At 52.9% G+C, this 22,508-nt stretch overlaps 1 protein-coding gene across 3 annotated transcripts in view; it reads left to right on the top strand.

Moving 5' to 3' along the window:
- The window catches only part of Dpysl2 (dihydropyrimidinase like 2), a 119,599-nt gene that overhangs the window by 80,688 nt on the left and 16,403 nt on the right, over positions 1-22,508 (top strand). For all 3 annotated transcript variants that reach the window (XM_004848375.4, XM_004848376.3, XM_087216784.1), the window contains exons 4-8: positions 10,994-11,158; positions 13,522-13,583; positions 14,002-14,082; positions 14,624-14,692; positions 18,360-18,480. In XM_004848375.4, coding sequence (XP_004848432.1) covers positions 10,994-11,158; positions 13,522-13,583; positions 14,002-14,082; positions 14,624-14,692; positions 18,360-18,480 — 498 coding nt within the window. The remainder of the gene's footprint in view (positions 1-10,993; positions 11,159-13,521; positions 13,584-14,001; positions 14,083-14,623; positions 14,693-18,359; positions 18,481-22,508) is intronic.

Below are 22,508 nucleotides of genomic sequence, written 5' to 3'. Positions count from 1 at the left end.
TAATCATCTGGGGACAAAAAAGACCATTGAGCCACGGTCTGCACTGGGAGGGGAAGCACTGGCTGGTACAGTGGCCTCGGTTCCGAATCTGGGCTGTCACAGCCTGTGCTGGGCTGTGTTCTTGAACCGAGTCCAGGTTCCTAGGAGGAAAACACCCATCCAATTCTGCTGGCTCTAAATTGAGCCTGGTCAACACATGACATCACCAGCCCTTCCTTCCCTTCTGGACCCGTTTGGAGGGGGTGCAGGAGGGATTGTGTAGCCCTGGAGGGGACAGATCCAGGGCGGACTTCTCGCTGTCTCTGAGTCTAGCTCCAGCCTGCATGGCTGATCTGATCCCCTCTTTTTTTTTTTTTTTGTGATACTGAAGATGGAACCCAGGGACACTGTACCACTGAGCTATATCCCCAGGCCTTTTAATTTGATTGTGAGACAGAGTTTCTCTGAGTTGTCCAGAGTGGCCTCAAGCTTGTGATCCTCCTGCCTCAGCCTCCCGAGTAGCTGGGATTAGGACTGTGTTCCTGGCTACCGGTCTGTTCTTGACTATGCAGGGAGACTGTCCCAGCAGTCTCTGTACAGGGCCAGGCACCAATTCCTGTGTGGACACATTAGTTATTATTTGCACTAGGTACTATAATTGTATACTATCCATCCATAAATGACATTCTCAAATAGAGGCGTGAGTGCACCACTTTTTTCCCTGGGGATTTTCACAGGATGATTGTAATCCGGTCCCAGGGTTTGTTTGCGATAGACCTCGGTAGAAATGTGAACATTGCCCCACTCACTGTGTTCCTGTCCTTGTCTGCGGCCTCTGAGCATGGGGAGCCCCGGACTTAGTTCTGCACGTGTCACGTGTAGGGACGAGGGTCCCACAGGGAAGCTGTCCTCAGGTTTATCTCCGATTCCCTTCCTAACACGGAAGCGGCGGGAAGGAAAGCAACTCAAAGCCAGCCTTTGCATGTGGAGGCCTTGTGGGGGGACTTTTCATTTTTTTTCTGCTGCTCTGCACAGCCCTGTAATCTCTTCTTGGCTAACCGGGACTCAGTCTGTGGTCCTGTAGCCCAGGGCAACCAGAAGCTGAGACAAACAGAGGAAATGTCATTGCTCACATATTTCTCCTGCCACCTCATCTGGCCGAGCTGCCGCCCGCCTTTCCTCAGAGCCCAGTTTGGTCGGGGAGGGCTTGGCCGAGTCCCCTGTGGAGCATCTTCAGGTTGTCACGGTCCCCAGCTTCCTGCCGTCCCTACCTCCCTTTGTGCTTTGTGTCATTTGTTCCTAGCCTGGAATTTATTTCTGACAGAGTCTGTGGTGAGAATTGGGAAGTCTCCTGTTTTCTTAAAGAAGCCCAAAGGCCCCAGGAAGTAGGGTAGAGACCTCGGCTCCAGTCTCCCTCATGCTGCACATTTGCACACTCACACACACACCCCTGTACCTTCGGACATGGAAAGCGTAAAACCAGGGTGTCCATCCCAGCCCAGGCAGCTGTATCCCCAGGTGGTTTTTGTTTTTGTTTTTGCTTTTATTGGACACAGGGTCTCACTGTGTAGCTCAGTCTGGCCTTGAACTCATTGTGTAGCCCACCTGGCCTTGAACTCAAGGACATACTCTTGCCTCGGCCTCCTGAGTGCTGGAATTACAGGCACGTGCCACCCTGCTGGCTTCCTTAGGGGTTTGTGGAGTGGGAATTGTTGCAACATTTTGAAAGCCTGCTGGAAACGGAGCTGATGTTTCAGGGTCTGTAGAAGCCTGAAGGATCAGGTTTGCTTCTGATGCTGATGAGGTGGCCTCTGTCAGTGAGGGTAGTTTCTTATCTGCTCAGATTGGCAGTTTGTTCCTGGTTTGCATTGGATTCTTCCTCAGGTGGGAAATGAGTGTGTTGGTCCCTAACGTGTGCCACTTGGAAGGAAGAATGTGTGCCTTGTGGGGACCAGGGGCGGGGTGCCAGGTGGGGAAGGTTCTGTTGATGTCTGTTGGGAGAGGGCCCTGTGCTTGCCATGTAGACTGGACAGGTTTTGTTGCTTGGGCCACAGTCAGCATTCTTCCAGAGACCATCCTGCTGCCGGGGACACACAGGCCCTGGCTTTCCTTGTGGCACCTGGGCCTCTCCTCAGTAGCGCCCTCTGCAGTTCCTCCCCATGCCATGTCCCTCCTCTGGGGAGCTCTGCCAAGCCCCACCCCACAGGCCTTCCCCTGCCACTGAGCCCTGCACTGGGGCAGCAGCAAACATCTCTATCCTTACGGCCACCTGTGTTGCTTTTTATCTGACGCAGGTGCAGACAGGACCTGCTGCCATGAGCCCTTGTAATACTCCTTCATAATGGCCCTGCCTGACAACGACATCCACTGGACAGATCCGAAAACTGAGGCCCAGAGTGGACAAGGGTCCTGAGGCTCCACAGCAGAGCTGGGCCGCAAGCTCAGGCATCTGACTCTAGAGTTCCTCCTTTGGGCTCCTATCCTGGGAAGGAGGCGGTGTTGCTTTTTTTTTTTTTTCAAATGGAGAAACAGGCACTGAAGGCTGAGCAACTTGCCCTGGGTGTTGGAATTAGTCAGCTGCAGGGACTGGTTCAAGCAAGCCAGGCGAGCCTTTGAGCGCAGCCCCAGTCCCGGGGTGAGGCGAGCGATTCCAGGGTCCAGGGCCCAGGCCCTGATCCCAGCGGCTCGGGGTGGACAGTTAGAGTGCTGGGGGCCGTTCTCACCCAGAGGGGACTTTCCTGGCTCCCAGCACTGTTTGGATGAGTGAGAGGGTATTTTAGCTTCTCAGGATGGTGCGGTTGGGCCCCTGTCGTGTGTGCTGGGCGTTTGAAACCACCGTGAGCCTGAGGGCCTGGAGTCCCTTCCTGGACCTCAGATGCCGAGGAATCCCAGGATTGAAATGCTGGCCAGAAGCCAAGCTTGTCTTTGTCCCAGCCGTGAGGGACATGGGATGCTGTCAGTCTGGCCTTTGTTCTGAATGCCCGTCTGATGATGGGAAACAGGAACCTTGCCCCACGCTCAGCCAAGGGTTTCAACATCCCTGCAGAAATTCCTTGTGGACCTGGAGCCGGAAGCTTCGCCTTGGAGTGACCTTGGCTGGGGCTTCACCTTGGCTCCTCTTGCCGTCTCCCTGTGCTGCAGTTCTGTCATCCTGCTTTGGGGATGGCATTTCTTATTGGGTGCATGTCTGTGAACATAAACCAGGAGCGGAGACAGAGCACGGGCTCTTTCTGTGCCTGCGTCAGGGGACTCAGAGGCCTTCAAAAGGCAGCCCCGCTGGGAACCACTCGAGAGGGGATCAGGCTGAATCAGAAGGTACCTGGGTGCTAGGACCGAGGTGGGGGAGGAGGCCCCTGGATTGTGGTCGTGTGGAACTGTCACTAGGAGCTGGCTGATCTGCTTTTGGAAAGTGGCCATTTATCTGAAACAAACAGCTTTGCAGAGGGGAAAGACTTGAATCTGTTTTACCCCTTTAAATAGTAGGCACATAAAATGGGTGCCAGCATTGTGTGGGGTGACATCCTGAGGTATTGCTGGTGACGGAGTAAAGTGGGGACACTTTTGGAACACATTGCCATCACCTGGCTTAAGAGCCATAGTCCACCCTGTAAGGCCAACTCCAAGGTGGTCTCCAGAGAAAACCACTTAATATAGTGGGCATGGTATGTGCGAGAATGTATTCAGGAGACCGTTATGTATACAAAGGGAAATTGTAAAACACTGCAGGTTCTTCCATAGGGAAATGGTTAGGAAAAATGATAGTGAATCCTCCCAAGAATAGCTCTTACTAAAAACTGAATTTTGAAGACTTAAGACAACATGCTATTAAGGAAAAAAACCCCACGTGATTAAAAGTGAGCATGCCCTGTAATTACACCCCCATAAAATATATGTACACGACAGATCTGGAAGGTAAAATAGAAAAAGACTAGGAGTTATTGTTAGGGTGGTGGGGTTATTGGTAATGTTTTCTCCTAATCAAAAGGAAAACAATAGTGAATTGCGATTCAAACCAAGATTTACATCTGCTATTGCTGCATCTGATTATGCAGCTTCTAGCAATGTTCGAACCTTCCTGGGACCCAGATTCTTCAGCAGTGAAATGATAGGTGGATTCAGGAGGCTTTGATATCCCCTCTGGCCCCACGTCCAGCCCATGCCCCTTGGTTGGCTCTGGGTGTCGAGTTCGTGGGACCCTGACCCCCTGCTGCCTGCAGATGGTGCAGGCCTTGAAGAGGAAGCGTTTAGGAGGCCAAACTCTTAACCTGATTCCCTAGGTGTATGTTCACCTACTCACTGGCTCCTCCCTGCTGCCCCATGGGCCAAGCTCATTTGCTGCCACCTAGGTGAACCTGGCCAAGTGCGGGTGTGGGAATGGAAAGTTGGGGTGGTTGCTTTTCCTAGCAGTGCAGAGAAAAGGGGTGGTCAGTGAAGGCTGGAAAACAAGGCAGTGTGTGTGGGAGCTTGTTGGTTGCCCGTGTATTGCCTCCGACCCCACCTGTGACACCAGAGTCATAAGCTGGCCCTGCTGGCTGGGTCGGAGCATCCAGCAAGGGAAGGTGTGTGGCGATACTCCTCAAAGGGCTCAGACACTGTGCCAGTGTGAGAGTGACGGGCAGCGGGTGGAATCCTCACGTGGTCCATGGTCCGTTCTCGTTGAAGGTTTTGGAGGACAGGTGGATCTGTTGCCCAAAGTGGGGAATGTGGCTGTGCCCAAGGCCATCTGTGAAGGCGGCCATGGGGTGCAAAGCCAGAGGTGGCTCTCCAGGGTCATCTTCAGAATCAGAAATCCCCGAGTTGGCAGTTGAGGCCTTCTCTCTGGCCCACGCCCAGCCTGTCTCCAGCTGGACCCCTGGGCTCCCGGATCACTGCAGCAGCCTGGAAGGACCGGGCTACCTCAGCCCAGCACACCCACAACACAGGAAGGAAGCCCGGGGTCAGTCAGTCTCGGTCTCCGTCTCCTCTCTGAGCTCAGTACCCGACACCTGCAACTTAAGGAGGAGAGGTTTATTTGGCCTCGTGGTTTGTGGAGGTCGTGATCCACAGTCAGCTGGCTCTGGGGCAGGAGGCAGGACGCGTGGTGGAAGCCTGGTGGGAGGAGAGCTGCTCACCTCCTGGCCACGGGGAGCTCAAGGGAGGGGGCGGAAGGGAGACACAGCTGCAGTGACCGCCTCTTCCAACTGACTGGATCTCACCTCCCAGGCAGCTCAACTGTGCCCTCTGTGATCCACTGACTTTTAAAGGCCCGGCCTTTGGGCTCTCCAGGCTTTGGGAAACATCCGGGTAAGAACCACGACAGAGGCAGGGGCCGCACTGTGGGCAGCTCTGGGCGCCCACTCCCGCCCGCGTGGCATTGCTCCCCGGCTGCAGGTGCCGATCACAGCATCTGCCTGGAGGCCCAGGCTGGCTCTGAGGAAGGCCGAAGGACAGAGGAAGGAGGAGGAAGGAGATCACGGAGAGGAAGGAAGAGTAAGAGTGAGATCAGCCTGCTGGGAAGACGCCCCCAGGACCTTCTGAGTAAACGTCAGAGCCCAAGCAGAACAGTGCAGGCTGGGAACCTTCCCGAAGGTTTGTGGGAGCCCAGGGTCATTCATCCAACTGCGTGTGAGTCTGCAGGGGTCTCAAAAGCAAACAACAAAAAAGTTAAATAAAATGAGGGTCTTTTAACTCCTGCAGACTCAAAAGGGCCTTATACCTGAGCTCTCCAGGGCAGCCTGTTTCTTTGTGCCGTAATGCTTTGCCAGTGTCCAATAAGCATAAAGATAGATGCAGAAGCCACTTGGGGCCTAGAGAAAGCATGTGGGGATTTCGAGCTGCAGTCGCCGAGCCCCGTAAACGGCCTGCTGAGTAAGAGCAGCCAGACGCACACGACTGTACATGAAAAGGCCCGTTCCTGTGAACTGCGAAGTCTAAGCAGATCCGCAGACAGGGTGTGGATTAGTGGTTGCTCGGGGCTGGGAATCGCTGGGGTAGCAGGGGATGGGGAGGGCCTGCTAATGGGGACAGGCTTGCTTTCTTCTAAAATTAGGTTGTGGTGTTGGCTGAACAGATCTGTGAATATACTCAAAACCGCTGCCTTGTGCCCTTAGCCAAGTAAATTTGAAAGTATGTGAACTGTGTCACAGTCAATCTGTTGAAAAAATGGAGGTGCCAGGCCGCGGATTTAGCTCTGGTTCCGCAGCCTGTCTCAAAAGCCCAAGGTCCCGAGTGAGTTCGATCCCCAGTACCAAAAAAAAAAATGGAGGTACCTTTGACAGTTTTTATGGGAGTACAGGTTGAAAATCCCTTACCTGAAATGCTCGGGACCAGATGAGTTTCAAATAGTGTTTCTAATTTTAGAATATCTTCATATACATAATGAGATTCTGTGGGGATGGACCCTAAGTCCAAACATGAAATTAATTTATGTTTCAAATGCCCCTTACATGCACAGACTGGAGGTAACTTTATACAATATTTTAACATGCCTACTTTTTTTTATGGTGGTGATGCTGGGGATCAAACCCAGGGCCTTCTCAATGAGCTACATTCCCATCCCTTTTTTATTCTTTTGTTTTGAGACAGGGTCTTGCTAAGTGATCCTCCTGCCTCAGCCTCCCAGAGGGGTGGGAGTGTGCCACCCCTCCCACCTGTGTGCCTGCATTTTGACAGTGGAATCTTCTGCTTGTGGAATCACGTTTCAGATTCTGAACATTTTGGATTGTGGATCAGCGGCGTGTAGTAGGGCTCTGGAAATAGCTGGTGGTGTTTTGACGACAGCAGTTCAGGCCCCTGCCCCAGGGCTGGGCAGGCTCATAGGCCTCCGGGTGCCACCATGGAGCCTGGGGAGAGAGGAAGTGACCCACGGGCAGTGGGCAGGTGCTTTGACCTGTGCTCTCCAAGGCCGATGGCCGAGCGCTCCCCAGCTCAGGGACAGCCGGCTCCCGAAGGTCCCCAGAGAGGTGGCCTTGCGTCCGGGCCCGCACTGCTCCCTCCGGAAGTTGGGTGACCCTCTGCCCCATTCCTGTGGAGCCGCGCTTCCCAGGGGTGCCTCAGTAGAAAAGGCTGTGGGAAAACAAGCACAGGCCCCTCCGGGACTTGTTTCCGAGTGTTGTTAGCTGCTGGGAGCCTCCTGCAGGGCTGGGCCTTGTCTGCCGGGAACCTGAGGGTGCGTTGGGTCTGAGTCCTCTCTGGTCCTTGGGGGTCCTCGGCAGTGTCCCTCCGTTGAGGTGGAGCCACAGCAGGTGCCTGCCTGAGGTTTGCAGAGGACATTCCTGGGGCGGGGGTGTGGGTGGGGGGAGCAAGTCTTACTGAGGAAATGACCTTTTCCCCATAAAACTAGAGGGCTGGGTGTAGCTCAGGGCTAGAGCCCCTGCCCAGCACGCATCAGCCTTGGGTTTCATCCCTCCCACCACCTGCCAAAAGTAATAATGAAAAATGAGAGAATAAAAGGGGAACTTTTATGACCAAATATTAAGATATACCAAGAGGCAATTGTATTTAATACTGGCGGAGATAAATGGAACAAAAGAAAACAGCTCAGGGAAAACCTGGCCTTCTCCCTCTATAATGTACTGTGTATATAAATTTAAAATATTTGTCTAATAATAGTAACATTTTTAGAGAGTTACCGTAAATCAACAAGGGGAAGAAGATTATTCAGGAGCTATGAGCATGGGATCTTAGCCTCAGTAGTCCTTGTCTTTCTTTGAGAAGTGATTTTTTTGTTTTTGAGACAGGGTCTCACTATGTAGTTCAGTCTGGCCTGGAACTCATAGTGATCTTCCTGCCTCAGCCTCCCGAGTGCTGGGATTACAGGTGTAATGCCTGGTTTACGTGATATTTTTTAAATTCCAAAGCAGTAGATTTGTGGAACATAGCAGGCTTCCTGATTTACATTGGCTGGGGAGCCTAGCTGTAGACCGAGCCATTGTACAAACGTGAGTGCTCTTTATCTTTGCACACATCCACACGCACATGCAGACATGCATGTGTTCAGTAGATACAGACATGGCTACGCAGGCACACGTGTAAACACACCCGCGTGAGGCTCCGTTCACTTCATGGCCCACTGTTGTTTTCCTTCTCTGTTATCATCTTTTAGTCCATTTTTTGCTTTATCAAATTTTATATTTTAAGTCTCTTTTTAATTCATTTGAAAACATCTTTGGGAGGAGGTAGCCTGTACATAAACAATATAATGTATAGGAAAAAGACTTACAAAAATGTGGCAGGTTTGAGTAGATGGACCACTGGGAGGGTGGTATTGATTGAATTGGATATGATATGAATTTTCTCTAAGATTTTCAGTAGTTTTGTAATTTTCTACTTAAAGCAAAATTGCACCATTCAGAAAAATCATTTTTAAGAAGGTGGTTTTCTCCCACACCCCAGGCCGTGCAGAGGGGGTGGTCTCTCTGTTTCCAGCACTGATGACAGGCAGGACAGGCAGAGCGGGCTGGCAGGGCTATGGGGTTGAGCGGGGCAGGTGGCTGTTTGTACCCACCGGGTCTGCAGCAGCAGATCCACCAGTTCTGGGTTCAGGCAACCCAGAGAGACATTGAAAATGTTCGCCAAAAAAAAATTCCTGGAAAGTTCCCCAAAGCAAAACTGAAATGTGCCTTGCATCCAGCACTCATGCTGGAGCCACACGAAGGGAGTGAGGCGTAGGCGTTGACTCAGGTGGCACGCGTAGTCCAGAGACAGGGTGAAGTCTGTGTGAGGGGCTGGGGTGTAGTTCAGCGGTGGGGTGTGTGTTTAGGGGCCCTGGCTCAATCCTCAGCACCCAGAAGTGCCCCTCCCAGGCCACAAAACAAACCCAGGGGGAAGTGTGTGGGTCCTGTGCAGACACCATGCCATTCACAGGAGGGATTTGAGCACCTGCGGAGTCCAAAGTCCTGGGGTGGCCGGTGGAGGTGACGGTGGGGTCTTGGAACTGGGGCTTCCCTGGGACCCAGATGTCTGGATCGCTTTTGGTTCTCCACCTGACCTTGCCCAGTGGAATGTGGGAGTGGAGAGGGAACATGCTTTCGTGTAGTTACGAAAGTTAGTGAGCTTTTCCGGTATCTGGACATCCAGTCCCTGCTGTGAGGAGGTTGCATCCTACTTGGAGGGAGTCAGAGTGCTGCTTACATGGAGACCATTGCAGCCCTGGGTGCAGAGCAGCGAGGCGTGGCTCTCCAGAGGGACTGGGGACCTGGACTTCGGCCCCTGCGGGACCTGTGGCCCCGAGGGACGTTCCAGAAGCCCCCTGGCTGCAGGGGAGGGTGGTTTGCCAGAGGGTGAGGAGGGAGTAGGGTGTGGCCAGGGACGTCCAAAATAAGTGCTGCAAAGTGGTGTTTTTGTGGTTGGGGGGAGCCTGGAGCTACAATTTCAAAAGCAAAATTGGAATTGTTTTCTCCATTTCTGCATTAGCATTTTACCAATGGGATAGCTTGCATTAAAAGTGTCCATCATTTTTGACAGTCATTACATGATGCTGTCAGATTCCAGATCTGTGTGTGCCTGTTTAATTACGTGGACAAATGTTTATGTTTTATACGAATACTTACAAGTACTTATAACCAAGTACTTAAAGTCAAAAGAAAATTTCTCTTAGATGGCCATAATGAAACATTTTTTAAAAACATCTTTAATTTTCACATAGCAATTGCACATTCTTACAGGGCGCAGTATGATACTCGGCATGTGTATACAGTTGGTAGTGCCCCACCAGGGTAGCTGGTGTATCAGATGGCTGCATTTCTGACATATTCAAAGCCAAGTTCAGCTGATTACAGTTGAGCAGTGTCTGCAAAATTTGATCCATTTCAGAAATCTGAGCTCACTAGCATTGTCTGCACTGGTGTTTTCTGATCTCAGAATTGCCTACCTGGGTGTAGAAAATCTAATATTTTATTTAGGAAGAAGGGCTCATTGTTTTAAGCGTCTGGAGTCCTGGGTTTTATCTTTATTATTGCAAGTGCTTGATTTACCCTTGGCAAATCATATCAGTTTGTATGTTAGTGCCTCCTATGAAGAAGATGGGTGATAGTAGTTCTGGTAAACTGTCTGCCATCATGGTAGCTGGGTGAGAGCTCTTCAAGACCGAGGAGAGATACTAATAGCACATGCAGAGGCCCTGTGGCCAGAGTGAGCAGGCTGATCTTGTAGCAACTGAAAGACAGTGGTGTAGCTGGATAGCAAAGTGCAATGTAGAGATGGCCAGGGTCACGCTGTGTAGGTAGGACCAGGGCCAAGCTGGTGGGATCTTGTAGACTTTCTTGGGGACTTAATCTTCACATGCAGTGCAAGGGAAGCCATTGGAGGATTTCAGTCAGGGAGCAATATCATGTTGACAGACATGCTGTCTCGTTTAATCCTCATAACGATCCTACGTGCAGGAATTCTTGTCCCCGGTTAAAGCAGGGTAGTGGAGACTCAAATAGTATAAGGGCTTCTTGGTCCTTTGTCGTTCGTATCCGCCTACCTCGATAATAATACAACAGCAGCTACAGTCTCAACACGCTTTGAACGCTTAAGATGAAAGGTTCTCCTTCAATTACAGAGTGGTATTATGCTGCGGCTCAAGGCAACTTGAGCGGCTGGAGAGGGTGGGGATGCCCCGGGCTTTGGAGAGGTCCAGTGTGCCTGGCCGCTGTCCAGCCTCTCGGGGCCTGGCTGTCTAGTGGGGCGGCTCACTGCACTATCAGCTCGAGGCAGAGTCTGGCTGCTCCCTGGAGCCATCTGACACTGCCATTGTCTGTAAGGACTCATTGTCCACCAAATGCACCCCGGGGACTTTGAGCTGGGAAATCAGATCGGCCCTGCATGCTTGGTTTCACGGGAGCTTCGACCAGGGCCAAGTTTCTGCTTTTGGACTCTGGGTTCTCGGAGGCTTAAGTGCATTCTTAGGACACTGGCTGGGGAGATCGCTGGCTCGTGATCTCCTTGGGGAACCCAAGAAGCCATTTGGGGGTTGAGGGAAGGGGGGACACCTGCCAGCCGTGGCCTGTGGGTTTCCTGTCACTGATGACAAGTGTCTGTTCCTCCCTAGTTGACCATGTTGTCCCGGAGCCTGGGACAAGCTTGCTGGCCGCCTTCGACCAGTGGAGGGAGTGGGCCGACAGCAAGTCCTGCTGCGACTACTCGCTGCATGTGGACATCACCGAGTGGCACAAGGGCATCCAGGAGGAGATGGAAGCGCTGGTGAAGGACCACGGTAGGTCACGCGGACAGGGCTCCCATTTCCGTTTCAGTCCATAAACGGGCAGTGCTCTGGGAGCCATGGCAAGGACAGAGAGCTTCGGGCTGCAGCTCCTGCTGACCCAGCGTGGTCATGTCGCCTTCATCCAGAGCAGGCCTGGCTTCTGCACCAGTTCTTGCTCCCAGCTGACCCATGTGAGGTACCTGGGCTGTCGAGCCAGTCTGGGAGCTGAGAGCGATGGAGACTCCAAGGGGGACAAGTGTCCCAGGGAGTCGCCTGAGCCATGAGGGCTGGGGCAGCCTCTTCCTGCAAACCCGGATGCACCCAGGATGGGAGGGAGGGTGAGGAGACACTTTGGAGATTACCGTGGTGGGGAGGCGGGTTGGGGGGGCGGGGGTGTGTCTCTTTGCTGTTGTGAAATCTCCAGGGACTGGAAAGATTCCCAGGGAGGCTGGCACAACCGTAACTACCACAAGGGGCCTCTAGGACTGTGGTCTAGAACCTGCCTCGCACCTTGGGATGTAGGTGGTGGAGCAAAGCATGTGGTCTTCGTGGGTCTCCTAGAGCTTGGCTGTGGGTGGGCTCCCTGCGGTCATTCACTTGTGACCTCACTGAATCTTGGCCTTCAAGGAAGCACCTATTGATTTAGGGTTCTGGGTCTCCAGGCTCAGAAGCACCTGTGCGGTGAGTAAATAGCAGGAGGGCCAGGTGTGGTGCACGCCTGTAATCTCAGCACTCAGGCTGAGGCAGGAGGGTCACTGAATTCAAGGCCAGCCTGGGCTATGTAGAGTTCAAGGCTAGCTTGGAATACAAAGTGAGACACTGTTTTAAGAAAACAAAAACATAAAAACAAAACGAAAGAAACAAACACCACCCCCCCAAAAAAACCCCTCTGGAATGTCTACAGATGTATGTAGATATGGTAGGTATCCATCCATACCATACACAAAGCTCGAGTATGAGAGGCTTCAGTCTCAGGTTTGTGTCTTTGCCCTTCCACAGATTAGCTCTGTGACCTTGGGCCCTTCACTGAAATTTCATGGGTCTCAAGTTTTAAGAAAAAATCTCTGCAATTAGGATATTGAACTTTAAGATGACTCCTAAGAGTCTTTTCAGCACAAAGCTTTACAAACAAGAAAATAGGCAACATTTTGACCTCCCTTTGGCGGATACCCAGGCTCCATTGGACTTAACCTTCAGTACTTAGAATGAATCTGCTCTGGTGCAGGCTGGAGGGTTACCATGGCAACTGTTGCCTGGTGAGGAGAGCAGGGCCAGGATGTCTGGGGGCATTTAATTCAGGCAGCTTCCAGCACCCCCAGGTGGCTTGAATTAAGCTCTAAGACTGTGAGGTTGTCAGGACGATTGTTTAAAATTGTGATGGATGTCAGAAGAGGATGTTTGGTCTGGTGCCTTGGGAGGCAAGAACTCTGGGACGCCAGGATGAGCACTGTGATACATCTGCTTGTTGAAGTAATGGGCCTTATTTAAAAAAAAAATGTTTCTGAAAAATCAGCATGGAGGGCAATAAGATTGCCAAAGAAATGATACTTATTACTGATCTCCATAGGCCCTTCTAATTCACTTTTTTAAAAAAATGAATGACGTGTTTTGGGGGCAGCCTTTTTTTATTTTTTTCAAGTAGCAGTGGTGAAATAGGCCTCATGCAACACTTAGCACTTTTATCCATTATAGCGCAGCATTAAATACAATCGTCTCCACCCTTGTCTCCAGAGTCTTCCTCAGTCTAAACTTTTCAGTGCCCTTGAAACAGTGATTTCCCTTCCCCTTAATCCCCAGCCCCAGGCAACCTCTCACTCCTTTCTGCCCTTTTGAATCTGACTGCTCTAAGTCCCTCAGGGAAGTGGATTTCTCCAATGTTTGTCTTTTTGTGAGTGGCTTGTTTCACTAGCACAAGGTCTACCTGTCTCACCCGTCGAATGTATCACAATTTCCTCGAGAGATGGGGAGACTCCATTGTGTATATCTCTGTATCCATCGTGAATGCTTGAGTTGCTTTTACCTTTTAGTTTTTGTGAGGAATACTGCTGTGAACATAGGTGGATAAATATCGTGGCTTTTAATTTTGATATCATTTTAAACTTACAGAAAAATTAAAAGAATACTAAAAATCATTCTCATGAACCTCTTTCTCAGATTTCTTGGTTGCTTCTATTTTACCCCATTTCCTTTATCATTCTTTGTCTCCGTCTGTCTTTCTGTCTCTTCTTCATTTCTATACACACACATACATACGCACACATGAATGCACACGCAGGGCATTATCCATTATCAGTTTCTTACTCCCTCCCAGATTATTTGGTTTGGAGCTAGCTATTAAAAGCTACATCTGCCTCTCTCTTTTGTCTGTCCCATAGGGGTAAATTCTTTCCTCGTGTACATGGCTTTCAAAGATCGCTTCCAGCTAACAGATTCCCAGGTAAGAGAGTCAGCCGTCTGAACAGGCTCACCACTGTTTGTCAGGTGGCCACTGCAGCTGTCTGGGAGAGCAGTCGCCACCGGATGTGCGTCCTCAGCTGCTTGGGACATGGCTGCTGGATTCAGTTAGCTGCAGTCAGCCTTTTGGGAGAGGGTGCTCCGAGGGCCTGTGCCCTAGCAGGTGCTGGATGTGCCCTGGAAACCTTTAGCTGGGGGACACAGGGCACTCAGCCTCCTCTTTGAACCTCGTGTAGTCCCCGAGCCTCCGGAGGGAGCTTCCTCTGCCGGAAGTGGCCAGGAACACTGCCTCGGGGCCTGCCTAACCCTAAAGGAAACAGCCGAGGGGCACCATTTCTCATCCCAGAAATGGAGCTGACAGGGAGAGTCGGCATTTCTGATCCCGCCTTGCTCTGTCTCAGATATATGAAGTCCTGAGTGTGATCCGGGATATTGGTGCCATAGCCCAGGTCCATGCGGAAAACGGCGACATCATTGCAGAGGTATGGGGCTTTCTTTTTTTTTTTTAGTACCGGGGATCGAACTTGGGACCTTGCACTTTCAAGACAGGTGGCGGAACCACTCAGCTAAATCCCCGGCCCTGGGGCTTTCTCCTTTCTTTGTCCCTGGAGGGTGGGACATAGCCTTGTGGAAGCTGGGTGACTTTGGTAGCTGACTGCCCCCCTGGGAAACCAGAGAGCCTGGTGTCCTCTGCGGGGCCTGGCTGCACATGGGGCACTCTTGGGACTCACGGCCGTTCCATTCTGTTCACTGTGACACAGCTGCCCCAGCACACCCAGGCTCCTGTGCTGTGGCCCAGGGCCAGGAGTGCAGTGGTTTTCAGGGCTCCAGGGGTAGCCGAGTGGTTTGGGGAGGTTCAATCCACCCTCAGAGGCAGCTAGCCCTTCTCAGGGAGCCCGGGCCCCGAGTGCCCAGCGGTGCCAGTCCCACCCTTTCCTCCGGTGGCTCTGCCCGGGTCCCCAGCCCTCAGAGCCCCCTGAAATCTGCCTGCCCTGACCGCCTGGCTGTGCTTGTGCATTTCAGGAACAGCAGCGGATCTTGGATCTGGGCATCACGGGCCCCGAGGGACACGTGCTGAGCCGGCCGGAGGAGGTGAGCACCGCAAATGGGCCGAGGGACTCCGTGTCCCTTGGCTCTGTGCCGAGGATGCAGAACCCACTTTGTGCCTCTTGAGAACGGGGCTGCTTTGGTGCAGACTGGGTCTCCCTGTGGCCGTGTGTGTGTGTGTGTGTGTGTGTGTGTGTGTGTGTGTGTGTGTCTACACAGGCAAAGCCAAGTGTTGGACTGAGCCCGGGGACAGGATGACCTCCCTCATGTAGCTGCACAGCTGTGTTCTCGGTGCCTGGCTGGGAAGACACACAGACCCTTCTTGAGTAGCATCCTGCAGCCTGGGTTTGGGGACCAAACCCCAAAACAGCCCACTGGGGACCAGAAAACTCTTCTGCGTCCCTCAAACACAGAAGGGAATTGTGCATTTTCCCAGCATAAGCCTGCTCAGGGCATGACGCAATCACCAGGGTTTGGTGGGTGGAATCTTAAATTGCAGAAGTCAGCACAGGGCCCTGGCTGGCACTGACAGCAGCCAGAGGATGTAGCTTTAAAATACTTTGCAGAAGTTGATCCTTAGTGAGGGGCTCTGGGCAGAAGAGCTGACTGAGGAGCGGCCTAGTAGCTCTGGGCGAAGGTGGAGGAGGGCGTCCTGGAAGTGCTCAGTCCTCTTCCTTTGCTGGAAAGAGGCGACAGAAGAGGGCGTGATGTGGAGGGCAGATTCTCAGGGCCTGGGTGGATGGAGGCGTAATGTTAGCTTTTTCCTTGCAGAAAGAGGTGAAGGGGCAGTGAAGTCTCAGAGCTTTAGAGCTGTCTGCAGAGCAAAACACACAAACAGGAAGTAAGCTGGCCTGGGCTTCCTGGAAAGGAGAGAGCTATCTGGGAGGCGTTGTTCTTCTTGCTCCTTTGACCAGAAAAATTAAAACCATTTGTACACCGCTCAGCCCTGGAGGCCTTCCTTGGAGCAGTTGTGGAGGGAATTCCAGAGTCCCAGTGGCCACTGTGAAGGCTCCTTCATCTGGGGAATGTGATTCTCAGCTGGTCAGGGGTGGGCACCTACTCTCTGTTGGGCACTAATGTGGGCCTTCCATGAATCCTTTCTCCCCTAGGCAGCCTGGTGAGGTGAGGAGGGGATGTGGGCTTGAAGGGCAGGCGAGGGAGATTCAGCTTCTGTCTCTAAGCTCTAGCTGCACTTCTCAGCTCCTGGTATTAATTTTCCAGTTTGCCAAGAGAGTTCTGTTGTGGGTTAAGCCCTGAGTGGGCGATAAAGAGAATAAAATATGGAACCACTCTGAGTGGACTTAGATGTCATAGCACAGAGAGGGAAGAGCCTGCAGTGCCTAGGGACAGCAGCTCATAACACGCGTTTAACTTCCAGAAGCTTTCCAGAACGTTCCAGACCTTTCCATAACCAGCATACTTATGGCCAACTTGTACTGAAACTTTGCAAAACATCCTCCTGCCACTGTATGTTTCCTTCCCACCCCACCAGTGAGTCCATCTGCTAGGGCTTCCTCTGGTTTTTAGCCAGGAAGATGGACCAGGACTGCAGGGTTCCAGAAGTCACCTACCCAAGATGGATGAGTGGTGGTCGGGCAGTGCCCTGCGGGGACAGTGTGAGGAGAGAAGTCACTGCCGAGAGGACTCACAAGGAGCAGTGGAGGAAGAGGCAGCTGGAAGTAGATGTGTAGGATAGAATGGGTGGGCCGGGAGCGAAGAACAGTGTCAGAGGCCATGTCTGAGAGGACAGTAGAGACTCAGGTGTGGTCATGGAGAATCAGTCCTTCGCTGAGCGGGGAATTCCCAGTCGGGCCTCACAGAATGAGGCGACTGCGGTGGGCTAGGAGCCGAGGGCGCGGTCTGCTGAGGACCTGCAGTGAGCTGACACTGCTGCGTGTCCCTGCATGGGTTACTTCCCTCTCGGCACTTTCTCTTGCCTCATCTTGAAAATCTGAAGGTGGACTAGGTGGTCTCCCAGTGTTTTTAATTTGATTTCTAAACTCTCACCCTGTTTTTGTAATATTTTATTTTATTTTTGGTTACTTGAGACAAGTACCACTGTGTACTTCATGCTGGCCTTGAATTCCCTGTGTAGCCCAGGCCTCGAACTCATGGTGATCTTCCTGCCTCAGCCTCCTGAGTGCTGGGATCACAGGTGTGCACGCCCAGCTTATTTTTCAAAATACTTTAAAGAAATATTACTTAAATCAGAGTTGAGCATTTTGGAAAATTGTGCTGTGTGTCGGAGATGTACACATCAGCACAGGTGAAATGCTCTGGGTGGAACATGGAGCGTTGAGGTTTAAGTGACTTCCTCTTCCGGGAGCTGATGTTTTAGCTCATCCTCTTGCTGGCTAGGGCAGGGGTGGGGTTTGAACTCCATCCCCAGTGAATGAGCAAATCCAGGCAGACCCCTGGAGCCCAGCTCTTCTCCCAAGTCCAGTCCCACAGGGGTGGAGCAGCCCCCAGTGAGGGGCTCGGGGCTCATGGTCCCCTTAATTAGAACACGGCCTGGGGCCTGCGCCTTACTCCTACTGAGCTATGACCCGTGCCCCTTTCGATGTCACCCTGCTCTCTGGGGACTCCTGAGGCTCCAGTGCTGGCAGGCAAGGAGAGGAGAGGGAGGGCCAGGAGGGTGGGTCCGTATCCATCCCAGGAATTAAAAACATTTGGGCGTTCCACGAGTGCTTTCTAGAGCCCTTGCCTTGCCTGTGCATTCCTGGACACCTCTCCTCATGGTGGGGGCTGGCTGAGTGGCCCCATGGGAGTGAAGCTGTCTCAGATCCCCTCAGTAGCTGACCCGGTAAGGCCTGGGTGAACCCGAGCCCCACCCCGCCGAGCCTTCCTGGAGACAGGGTAGCAAAGCTACTGGACAGGAGCTCTGATGTTCCTGTGAAGCCCTGGCCGGAAGTGCCCTTAATAAAGGGAAGGCATGTATTGTGTCTGCAGAAATCCCTTTTGAGCACCTGCTGTATAGCAGGCACTGTGGCCTCTCCTCTCCCCTCCAAGAATTCACACTGCAGCATCTTGCCTGGATTGGGCCAAGAGAGACACCAGAAATCTGGTGACTTTCTGAGCTCCACCATGGTACAGTTTCACTTGCCTTTCTAAAATCACGTGGCTGATTCCCCTGCAAGACGTAATTCCAGCCAGGGTGGCTTCCCTGACCGGCTGTTTAGCAGGTGTCACAGGTGGTACCCAGGGTCATACCAGGCTGTGACCGACACAGGCCTGGATGTGCACAGATGCTGCTGCCTGCCCGCTGCCCCAGCCCTGTGAGCTGTGAGTGTGCATTGTTTTGTGGGCAGTGTTGGCCTCCTTCATGAGCCTCCAGTAGCCCTGCCCAGAAGTTACATCCTGGAAAGTCTTGACTCAAGGCCGGGGAAGCAGAACGACAAATATCCCTGGTTGAGATCAGCCAGTGTCTGGGTGTGGTTGTTCTCCAACACCAGGAAAGGCTGAGCCTCATTCCTGTTCCAACCCGCATGCCTGGGTGCTGGTCCCCGGGCTTGAGGCGGGGCCTGAGAATCTGCATTTGTGACGGTCCCAGGCTGATGACCACACTTCCAGAAGGCTCCGGACGGAAGCACCCCATCGTTGCAAGCACCCAGTGTTGAGGGGTCCTGGTGCCACTCGGGCCCAGCAGTGTCGTGGGTGGAGGATCCAGATGGGGCTCTGGTTGGGCTGAATTTTCACGCACAGTTCTCCTTAGGTTGAGGCGGAAGCCGTGAATCGGTCCATCACCATCGCCAACCAGACCAACTGCCCGCTGTATGTCACCAAGGTGATGAGCAAGAGCGCAGCCGAAGTCATTGCCCAGGCCCGGAAGAAGGGTGAGGCCGCGGGCGGGTGTGGAGGGAGGGAGAGCCCCTTTCCACCCTGCGCCAAGTGCAAGTGCGTGCGACACTTTTGCCTTCTGGCCTTGGCCTAATTACAGCCCTACGGGGCAGGAGCTCCAGTTCCTCCCTTTGTCCCGAAGCTGCGCCCTTGTCCATGTCTCTTTAAAGCAGAAATACTATCAAGGCTGGTGCCCCCCATAGAAAGGTTGGATTTAATTGTGCAGTGTAATTAAGCTCTGCATTAACATGGAGATCCCATCAGTTTCCAGTGGCCACTCCTGGGCAGGGTTATTTTGCAAAGCGGATCTACCCTCTGTGGTTGGAGGTGCTGTCTTCCACGATGAGTGGGAGAGCCCTGTGCAGGTACCTTTTACCCCAGGTTTGGGAGCTCGGGTTACTGCCCGTCAGTGTCGGGATGCATTCAGGGTGCAGCTGGGTCTTGCTTGTCTCTGGGGGTGGGTCGAGCTGGTCCTTGGGAACCAATTCATTAAGTGCAGCTCCTGTTGCTTCCTGAGGCCCCTTTTGTGGAGGGCCTCATCCATTAGGGATGTGACAGAGCCCTCTGTTACCTGCTGCATGAATTCAGCCAGTCAGTGCATGCTTTACGCTTAGGAGTTGGTGCCACTGTGGAAAACCTGCCAGCTACAGTTGGCCTTGATGCGAGGGTCATAGCCTGATCTGAAATGAACATTCTGAAAGGGATCCTTCTTAAGCTGGGCGTGGTGGTGCACACATGCAATCCCAGCAGTTTGGAAGCTGAGGCGGGAGGATCGCCACAAGTTCAAGGCCAGTCTGAACTACACAGTGAGACCCTGTTTTAAAAAACAAAACAGTAAATAAACAGAGGGCTCCTTCTTGCTTTCTTCTATTCTCCCTATTATGTCTCTGTGCCTCTTTGCCTCTGAGTCCCTTCTTCTCTGTCTCTATTTCCCTCTGGATTTCTAGTTTTCCTTCTCTTGTCTCAGTGGCCCCCCCCCCCCCATTCTCTGTGTCTCCCTCTGCCCTCATCTCAGTGCGGCACTTCAGCCCGCAGAGCTGTCTGTCCTCTGGGATGTGATCTGCACAGAGCCCAGAGGGCAGTGGATCTTTTCCCTGGTGGGTGACTCGGTACAGGCCCAGAGTAAGTTGCTCAGGGACCTTGGAGCCGCTCATCCCCCGGATGGTGGCTGCGGGACAGCCCCCAGTTCTGGCCTGTTGTTCTGAGCTCCCTGGGACTCCAGGGCTTTGCCTCAAGTGGTTGCCGTGCTGTTCTTGGGGCCCTGCCCTCTCCTGGCTGCTCTCGGGAATTGTCTTTTCCGAGTAAGGGAGCGGGGTGGGGATTCAGCTCAGTGGTTTCGCTGCCTGCTGTGCAGGCACAAGGACCCAAGTTTGATCCCGGGTACCAAAAACAAACAAACCAAGTAAGAAAGCATCGCCTGAAAGAACAGAATCTGCTCGGGATGAGCTGTGAGCTGTTTTCCAGGAGACCAAGGGTGGTGACACAGTCTGTGGGGCCTCGGCACCCAGGTGGCTTTGCCTCTGACTCGGTGGCTCGGTGGGCAGGTGCGGGGAGCAGCCTCAGCGCTCAGCACCCCATCACAGCCCTGCTGGCGGCTTCCATGGAGATGGCTGGCCTAGTGTCTGGAGAGGGGCAGCAGGATTGTGTCTTCGCCAGTCACTGTATTCAGATGGTGAGATTCGTGTGTCAGACAAACATTTTAATTAATTTTGAATTGAGGCCTGGCTGGCCCAGGTGTCCCCAGAGTCGGGCCCTCGCCTGTCTGAGGAGGAGGGGTCATCCCGCTGGCTGTGTGGAGTGGTGGAGGTGACCCCCGCTGGGGCCCAAGCTTCCTGTGCAGGTGCGGAGCTGGGTACCAGGTCAGCGTCCACTTCCACTCCTGCACTCGGGCTGGGGCCCGGTGTTGCTCTCTGTCCTGTCACTTTCGGCCGTGCGTGTGTCTGGGAGGTGGGCGCCAGGGGGACCTTTTGACTCTTGTGCTCTCTTGCTGGTTGTCTACTTGTGCCCCACTGTGGTTTCCAGGGTGGATGTTGTAATTCGACTGTCACCCTCTGGCCCGTGAAAACCTTCCAAGTTAGGTATACTTGAGTTGCTAGAAAGGAATTTCAGTGTCTTTGGGACCAATAAGCAAGACTGGGAGCCCTAGCCAACCTCGCAGTTTCATCTGCCTAACAGTTCGGGAGGAAGCCCTGACAGGAATTTTTATATTAAACTTTGCAGCCAAGTAAACTGAAGCTCACAGCCAGGGAAGAGTGGATGTGGGACTTGGTCATTGGGTATCTAACTTCGGCCACAATCTTCACAGTAACGCGATGGGCCGCCCCACCTCGAGCTGGCTTAGTGATGGACAAGCCTGTTATCTTTGTGTCCTGGGTTTAGATCCTCCGCAGACCTGGTAGAAACTGGAGCCTGACACCCTGGAGGGGCCTGGGTCCTATGGAAGCAAGGATTCCCAGGGCACCAAGAGGGAAACAGTAGAAGGCTGTATTAAGAGTTTGTTCATGGGATCAACATCCTGTCTCCGATCAAACCCTGCTCCGTGGTGCACCAGCCACACTACCTGCTTATCACTTCAGGTCTCGTTTCCCATCTGCGAGGGGAAGGTAGTCATAGAGCCTCATCTCCTGGGGCGAGGATGATGTTGAAATGAGATAATGTGGACGAGCACCTGTCTCATAACTTACCAGGTAGCCTCATGATTAAAGAATGAAGGGCCGTCTTAACCTCGAGCTTGTTAGACAAATAGGGCAAGGACACCTGTGACCTAGGACATGGGTTTTCTGCTGAGGATTGTTTTTCTACACAGCAGAGAGCCTCTGAGGGGTCAGACCTCTGGAGAGAACTCAAAACATGTCTACAAATGTGGGCTGTTAAAGAATCAAAATTGGGGCCGGGGATTTAGCTCAGTGGTTTCCCTGCCTGCTGCGCAAGCGCAAGGACCCGAGTTTGATCCCCAGTACCAAAAAAAAAAAAAAAAAAAAGAATCAAAATCACACATCTATCATCCCAGCACTCTGGAGGGCTGAGGCAGGAGGATCATTAAGTTCGAGCCCTGCCTGGGCAACCCTAATGACTTAGTGAGACCCTGTGTCAAAATAAAAACTAGACAGCTGGGGATGTAGCTCTGTGTGAAGGCCCTGGGTCCAGCCCCCAGTGCCAGTCACACGAGGGGGTGGTCCGGGTCTCAGCGAGCCCACGCGCGTCTCCACCCACGGACCAGCGGCTTCCGTGTCTAAGACAGGCGATGTTAGGTGCTGGTGCATGTGAGATGAAGGTGCAGGTTTGTATGAGGACCATTTTCTGGTGCTGCTGACTCTGTATGACGGTGTCCTGTCTCTCCCGGGACACACACCGTCCCTGTCCTGTGCCCTGCAGCAGGACAGTGCGTCAGCTCACCTTGCAGATAAGGAAATGAAAACATAGCCAGGACCACACTTCCGCGGATGGTGCTTATTCCTGAGAACTGAGACAGTGGGCCACTGAATGGGCTCGATTCCTGGATGAGAAATGGAAATGCAGACATTGAATATCTTGCCCTGGATTGGTCAGCTGTGGGAAGTGGGAACCAGGAGCCCAGATTCCTGGCCATCCCCTCCTGCCCCTGAAAGATAGCGCTGGGATTCCCCCCCCAGGCGCTCCCCCAGACTGCATCGGCCCCCTGTGTGACGTCGGGTGGGAATGGTGGCCCCTGGGCAGTGGCTGCTGACCTTGCCGGGCAGGCCCCTCCTCCGCCCTCCTCACTCATTCCCAGGACCCAGAGGCAGAAACATCTAAATAGTTGTGGCTATAGTGCTCGCTTCGGCAGCACATATACTAAATAGTTGTGGATGCGGAGGACACTGGACCTGGGAACCCACTTTCTAGGGTCTATGTTCTACTGGGCAGCAGAGGTGCTTGGGTGCCATGGAAGACACAAGTTCCTGTGGGAATGAACCCTTAGTGTGGCTAATGGGGCATAGGGCAGCCTTGAACCTAGAACTGGGATGGAGACTGTTAGCTGGGTTGCTTGTGAGTGGCATAAAAT

The sequence above is a fragment of the Heterocephalus glaber genome, unplaced genomic scaffold, assembly GCF_053883595.1.
Source record: "Heterocephalus glaber isolate CG9 unplaced genomic scaffold, H.glaber_assembly_v1.0 deba00001460, whole genome shotgun sequence".
Classification (NCBI taxonomy): Eukaryota; Metazoa; Chordata; class Mammalia; order Rodentia; family Bathyergidae; genus Heterocephalus; species Heterocephalus glaber.
The sequence above is the reverse complement of the archived record's forward strand: the minus strand, read 5'-3'. Positions and strand labels throughout refer to the sequence as shown.